This window comes from Oryctolagus cuniculus, chromosome 5 (assembly GCF_964237555.1).
Source record: "Oryctolagus cuniculus chromosome 5, mOryCun1.1, whole genome shotgun sequence".
NCBI lineage: Eukaryota > Metazoa > Chordata > Mammalia > Lagomorpha > Leporidae > Oryctolagus > Oryctolagus cuniculus.
Window position 1 is genome coordinate 170,067,672 of NC_091436.1, and position 7,047 is coordinate 170,074,718.

The following is a 7,047-nucleotide window of genomic DNA, read 5'->3' on the forward strand; positions in this document are numbered from 1 at the left end:
GGGAGGAGCGCGGGAGAGAAAAAGTGGGCAGAAGAAAGAGGAGGCACGAAGGAGAGTCAGAAGCAGAGCAGCGTACTGGCTGCCAGGGCAGAGGGAGGGGCAGGACCAGAGGCAGGACAACCACGGGGGAGCCCAAGGCACGCAGAGAAGGCAATGGGGATGGTCAGAGAAAGAGAAGACGAAGAGCAACAGGGATGAAAAGGCTAACAGAGACGGGGGACTGTGGGGCAGGGTATAGTGAGAGAGAGAGCAGAGGCAGTGTCAGGGTCTGCGGTCCAGACAGAGAAGGTGCCCGGCCTGGAGCTACGTGGCAGAATCCATGCCCGAATCTGAATGTGGGTGCCCCGGCACAAGGAGCCACATTTCTTTGAGAGTGAACACGGAACACACCAATACCCACAGTGAAAAGAATCACCTCTTATATTTGCATAACTCTTGGTCACAAAGCACTTCTCACTGGGAGTGAGGATGTTTGCAGAGGCAAGCCAAGTACATGCCAAACACGTGCCGGATCCCAATTCTTGTGAACTTCCCTCTTCAAAACAAGCTGTTCCCTTTTGTCCAGCAAACAAATCTGTCCAGGGTTGAGATGGCCTTGCCAGGAATGGAGAGAGTAGGGGGCTCAGATTCTACCCCTGGTTCTCCTTAGTTGGCCCGAGCCAGGCCTGCAGCTGCTGGGAGATGTTCTGTGGGGAGGTGGGCAGAATTTGGAGTCAGACCCCAGCACCAGAAGGAAGGAACATGGCAACGAGAATGCAAGTCACCTGCAACCTCTGCTCCCCTACCTGGCGCCCTTGGCAGAGACTGGGAGAGTCTGAGGGCCTCTCGGGTGCCATGTCCAAACAGTGGGAGGCACCAGGGATGAGAAGGGCTGGCGCAGAGGGGCCCAAGGCCTGGGTTACGCTCAGCACATGCCAGGGGTCAATATCCCCTGAAAGGAAGGGAGAAGACGGTGTGGGGGGCCGGGCTGGCTGGGGGGCGGGAGTCAGGCCTGACGACACACTCACCATTGACAAACAGCACATGGGTGGCCCTGGGGGTCTGGCCACCATAATAGGAGTTGGTCTGGGCCACGGCCTGGGCTACGGATGAGGCTGTGAGTCCAAACACCTGCTCGCACAGATCCAGATGGGAAGGCAACGCGGGGAGCAGGGAGAAGGGACATCTCAAGTCCTCACAGGAGACATCTGCGGAGGAGACACCTGTGGGTACAGCAATGCTTCCAGGCCCCCTCCTCCTTTATGATCACACACCGCTCTCCCCATGACGACAAGACATCTCCGCCCTCCCTTCCAGGAGCTCCCAGAGAGCGACAGCCGGCAGTGCTCAGGGCCGTGGTGAAGGCCAGGAGGCAGGGAGCCCGAGGGAGCACCAAGGGCTCAGGCAGAGCATCCTGCAAGGGAGAGGACAGTACAGGGCCAGGAGGGGTGAGCCTCACAGAGAGTGAGCAGAACGCCCGATAAACAGAGGACACCGTGTGCTCGCGGCACAAAGCGGACCACGTCCCCCCTGCTTAGAGCCCCGGCTCACGGCACTTGCAGGGGAAAGGCGCTTCCTAGAACTCAAGGGAATCCCTCCTCTCCTGACCACTCGTGGGGCCCCTACCACTTGCTCAGATCCTGGCTGGGTGACAGCAGAGCCCCAGGCCTTGCTATCACAGAAAAGACAATGGCACATGCAAAGGTTCAAGGTGTCAGGAAGACTGGAGGAACACGAGGACCAAATACGGGGCGTCACAGTAACAGAAACACCAAGCACTGATGGAATCCTCACCATCTACCTGTTGCACACATTACCTCCTTTAACCCTTGAAACAACCCTGCAAGAGAGTTCTGTGGCTATTCCCATTTACCAGGTGCGGAAACAGGTATACAGAGGTAAGTCACTTGGCCAAGCTGGGTGGGACAGGCATGGGGAAGGGCCCAGACCGGGCAGGCCTGGCTGACAGACCATCTGGGTAGCTGGAAGGAGGCATCTGGAACAGGCTTGGGTGTCCAGCCTGTGACTGGACGGAGGGAGGCCAGCCTTGGAGGAGGAGAAGTCTGAGGTTGGAGTGTGTGCTGTGCTGGAGCAGGAAGGCAGCGAGAAACACAGACGTGCTGCTGTGGTGCCCCCTCCCCAGGCCAGGTGAGCGATCCTGGGGAAAGGAAGTGCGTGCTGGGCACAGGTGTTGTTAGGAGCCAGGGTCAGGCCAGTCACTCACAGAAGCCGAACTCGGTACACGTCTGGTACAACCACTGCCGGTCTCCCACGCCAGACACCTGTGGTTCTGTGGCCCTCAGCTGTGCTACTGTGGCTGCTCGGGAAAAGCTTAAACACCTCTGGCCCAGGCTGTGCTTGACAATCTAGGGACAGACAGAGATTCCTCCTGGGCCCCAGGCTAGGAGGCCTGCGTTCCCACAACTCAAACCGGAACTGGATGGATGCCGTCCCGACTTCCCCAGGCACTTGGTGGTCAGAGGGGGCAGGGCCTGGCTCCCTGTTACAGCCACGGTACTGGATGGCCAGGACCTCACTATCTGTGGCACCGAGAGCAAATTAACTTTTGTGCCTCAGTTCTCTCCCCGTGACCGGGGATGTAATACATACTACGTAATAGTGCTCCGGACACTGGTTTGGACAGTGTTGGAAATCCGGCACTGGGTTGTAACTGGGGACTTCGGGGCTGGGGCCCGGGGCCCAAGGGGAACTCTGCCCCCAAGGCTGCTTTTTTTTTTTTTTTTTTTGCTCATTCTATACATACATACAGCATTTAAAGTGTGCCCGGCCCTGTCGAGGCACACGAAAGGGGCTAAGCAGGTAACAGTCATTGCACAAGCTTCCCCTGTCCCTCGCTTCGCTCCGTTCTGCAGCCAGGGAAACCGGGGCGCACGGAGGGGCGCGGGCGGCGGGCGCGCAACTCACCTGCACGGCGCGGCGCAGCCCGCTGTAGGGCGCGGGCACTCCGCGGCGGTCCCGGGCCAGCAGTAGTCCGCACAGCGTCCGCACGCCCAGAGGCGCCCCAGCCTGTCCGTCGTACTGCGCCGCGCCGCCCACCACGGCCTGCAGCGCCCCGAGCAGTTCTGCGCGGTCCGCGGCGCTGCCCAGGCGTCCGCACGCGCCCAGCTCCGTCCGCAGCGCGATCCGCGCCCTCCCGCCCGCGCGCAGCCGCCGCTCCACGTCCGCGAAGGCCGCGGCCACCGCCGCGCGGCACTACGAGAGCAGGAAGGGACCGGGACCGGACTGGGATCTGGATCGGGATCGACGTCGAGTCCAGCTATCGGCCGTCGAGCGGCCCCGGCCTGACGCCCCGCCCCGGCCTGACGCCCCGCCCCCGCCGGGCGGTGCCCTCCTGATAGGCCCGCCCGTAAGCTCCGCCCACACCTGCCCCGCCCCTCCCGCAACGCGCTGAGGAAGGGTCGCGCGTGCGGTAGGTTGCGACTCGGGCTCTGCCGCCTCCTTCCCCGGGACCCCTACCTCCGGCGACCCTCCGACCGCCGCGTTGGTGAGGCTTCTGGAAACCACCTGGAGGCGGACGGCAAAGGCACCGACGGTGTCCAGGGCGCCGCCCCGGGACTGTCCCCTCCGCGCGCCCCCTGCCCGCCGTCCTTACGTCGTTGTATTCGGAGAAATCCAGCGTGGCGCGCACCGGGGCCGAGGAGGCGACGGAGGCGAAGAAGAGGTGTGGGAACTGAGGAGGAGGAGCCGTAAGCCCGCCGCGGGAGCCCCTGCCCCGGGTCGCGCATCTTGGCGCTTGGGGAAACTAGCGGCTCCGGGGGTGCTTTGGGGCTGGGGGCTAGGGGCCGGGTGGGCATCTCTGCAACCTGGGAGAGGAATCCGTGCCCCGGTTCCCGCCCGCAGCCCGCCCGGAGGGCGCCCGGGACCTTGAGCCTGGCCCAGGCGGCCAAGGAGCCGGCATAGGAGCCTCCGAAGCAAACCCAGGGACTGGAGGAGGAGACGTTGAGGAGGCGGGACAGCGCCAGGCGGGCGGAGGCCGCATCGGTCAGCCTGGGGGCAGAGGGGCCGCTGGGTCCTCGGCGCCGGGGTCCCGGGGGAGCCCTTCACTCCGCGGACCGGGGAGCGGGAGCCCAGAGGCGCCCGCGGAGGACTCTTGTCCCTGGGGTGTTGCTGAGGGCGCTCCACCTCCGCATGCGCCGGGGGAGACCCCTTCCTTCCCGCCCTGTCGCAGGTAGGAGAGGAGAAATTTCCAAGGCAGCTTAGGTGAACACTTGGTAGATATGGGGAGAGACAGGAGGCAATCAAGGAGGGCTACTCGGTGGAGACGGAGGTCACAGCTGGGCGGGTGTGAGACCATGAGTGACACAGGAAGCTTGTGAGGGCTTGGTCTGATTTGTGCCCTGGAGGGATCGCTCGGGTTTCCACCTGGAAGCCATGAGAAGAAATGGAAACCCACAGATGGGAGAGGTTTCTGCGGCTGTCAGCAGGTCGGAACTGCTGGAGGTTGATCATTTGGCCACCGCAGAGAGAGAAACAGGTGACACAAAGGGAGCAGAGGCCCAGAGCTGGGGAGGAGGAATAAGACGCTGTGAGAGAGAAAATGGGGAGCCAGAGACGCTGCGGCTGGCTTCGGGCAGTGGAGCAGAGGCGCCCAAGCACACAGCCTGGCCCTTTGACCCCGAGTGCTGCCCTCCGCCCACTCACGCATGGCGACTGGACAAGAACCGGAGCTGGGCCAGGTCCAGGCCCCCTGCAGGAAGACTCAGGCCGTAGAATCTGTGTTCCAGGCCTATCACCAAGGCGCCCCAGGCCGGGGCCAAGGCTGCGGGGTGCCCTGGGAAACACGGGTGCTGTCAGTCCCCCTTCCTCGGCCCCATGAGCGAGCTTCCCCAACATGTCTTTCCCCACCATTGCCTCTCACCTGTCATCACCGAGCCAGGCCCGAGGCTGCCTTCGCCTCCCAGATGCAGGAACACGGGTCCATCCTGGCCGGCCCAGTGCTGGTCATTCACCCAGTACCGCTAAACAGGGAGGGGGGGGTAAGAAAGGACTTTATGGAGTCTGCACCCGCTCCCTGCCTATTCCAGCCTCTTCTGTCTTTAGTAGTATCTGAGTTGGCCTTTACTTGCATGGTCCTGTCTGTCCTATTTGTCTCGTCACCTGGAATGAAGATCTAAGAAGCAGGTATCTTCGTCTGTTTTTCCAGTTACAGATCCCTGGGACCGCAGGGAGGGGCTGGCCCGTGGTGGCATGTGCTATTTCTCCCAGTGGTCATTATAGAATAACTAATACACACAGATTGAGGGATCGGCCCCAGTGCCTTGACCCCTGGAGACCTGATGTATCGAGGAGGCGCTGGGAAATGATGAATTTATTCATGCATTTGGGAGAGGTTTTTTGGGTGCCTATCCTGAGCCAGGTCTGGTTCCACAGGGAGGCCTGGGGTGCATTTCCTGTCCAAACCGGGGGACTAGGAGGGGGAGGCCCTGAGAGCACTAAGAGAATGGAGACCAAGGTGAATCTGAGAAGCTGCCTATGGGGCTACAGGGAACTGACAGCAGGAAGCAGGGGGCCCAGGGTAGGGGTATGGGGGGGGGGTGTTGAGCACAGGCTGGGGGCTTCCCTCACCTGCAGGAAGGACCTTCTGTCGGAGGTGTTGAAGGGGTCCAGGGGCTGCTCCAGCCACCCCACTTTGGGGAGGACAGCAGCGCCTGGGCTCAGGCCCAGGCCAGCACGCTCTTGATACTGCTGAATATGCTGCCCCAGGCGCCGGAGAAGGGAGGCTGTGGGATGTGGAGGCCAGAGAGTCAGGCCGGGCCCCCTGAGGACCCCGCCTGGCCCTCTGCCCCTCCTACCTGGAGCTGCGAGCCCCCAGAGACAGAACAGGAGCACAGGACCCAGCCCCAGGGCTCGCCCGGCAGCCATGCTGTCGGGCTCGGTGCAGGCTCTGGGCAACGTCCCACCCACCAAGGGCCTTTATCCTGGTTCAGAGGGCCTTTATCCTGGTTCAGCCTTCCGTGCGGCGCCTCTTTTCAAGCGTCGGAGGGAACCAGTGATGCGGAGCAGGGACGCCAGCATCTGATGAGGAGACCTGCAGGTGTGAGCCTGTGAGGGCAGGTTTCCCCTCTGCCCTCGGTTTCCCCTGTGAGCCTTAGTGAAGCCTCCTGTGACCGTACCTCAGGCTCCCTCACGGAGCTTCCTCAGTCCACAGCCCTGCCCTGCTCTGCACCCCCATTTCCCTCTGTTCCCCCATTTCTTTGTCAGTATCCTCCTCTGTATTCCAACCTCTTTAAAAATGTATTTTTTGTTATTTTATTTGAAAGACAGAGAGGCACAGACAGAGATCTTGCATCTGTTGGTTCACTCCCCTGAATGCCTACAGCAGCCAGGGCTGAGCCAGGCCAACACCAGGAGCTCAGAGCCCAATCTGGGTCTCTCACAGAGGTGACAGAGACCAACATACTTGAGCCTGTTGTGACGAGGGTGCATACAGCAGGGAGCTGGATTGGAAGTAGGGGAGCGGGACTTCGAGCAAGCCACTCCAATATGGGATGCAGGCATCTTGAGCAGCCATCCTTATTAAATAGCAAAACCCTGACATTCTTTGTCCCCTGTTCCTGTGGTTGTCACTTTATTACAGTGATCATATTTTACTGTGTCTCTCTTCCAAACCATTCTGCAGGATAAGGGTTTACTGTGGGGTGTGGGGGGGAATTTTGGCTATTTTGTTCACTGGTTCTTCCATAACCTGCAAACCACTTCAAGGCACTTGGTAGGTACTTGGTAAGAGCACAATGAATAAAAGGCTGTGGACGAATTCATTCATCAGAGCACGTCATGATCAGGAAAAATCCCCTGGGAATGTGACATAAGAGGGCAAGAATGAGGAGCTGAGAGATGCATGGGGTGATGTGCAGCCAGGGGTTCCTGGCACAAGGAACAGTGAGTATGGAAATACTAAGTCATGAACCTGCCAGCTTCATGGATTATCAAGGTGAGGTGGAGAAGGAACTTGAACAAGAAGAGAGGGAAACCAGAGATTTGACCCTGATGGCAAGCCATGGACAGGGCTGCAGATTTTATTGAAAGTTTAATATGTTGTCATAGATG

General features: G+C 60.4%; 1 protein-coding gene across 1 annotated transcript; it reads right to left on the reverse strand.

Moving 5' to 3' along the window:
- Positions 1-402: 402 nt before the first annotated feature.
- On the reverse strand, positions 403-5,974 carry PRSS16 (serine protease 16). The gene is made up of 12 exons (XM_002721637.5): positions 5,793-5,974; positions 5,566-5,720; positions 4,859-4,958; positions 4,642-4,771; positions 3,864-3,987; positions 3,593-3,670; positions 3,457-3,504; positions 2,905-3,192; positions 2,204-2,345; positions 1,008-1,187; positions 786-931; positions 403-686 (listed from the first exon to the last, which is right to left on the reverse strand). The coding sequence occupies exons 1-12, from the start codon at positions 5,860-5,862 to the stop codon at positions 630-632; spliced, it is 1,518 nt and encodes a 505-aa protein (XP_002721683.2). The 5' UTR covers positions 5,863-5,974; the 3' UTR covers positions 403-629.
- Between the last annotated feature and the right edge of the window lie 1,073 nt (positions 5,975-7,047).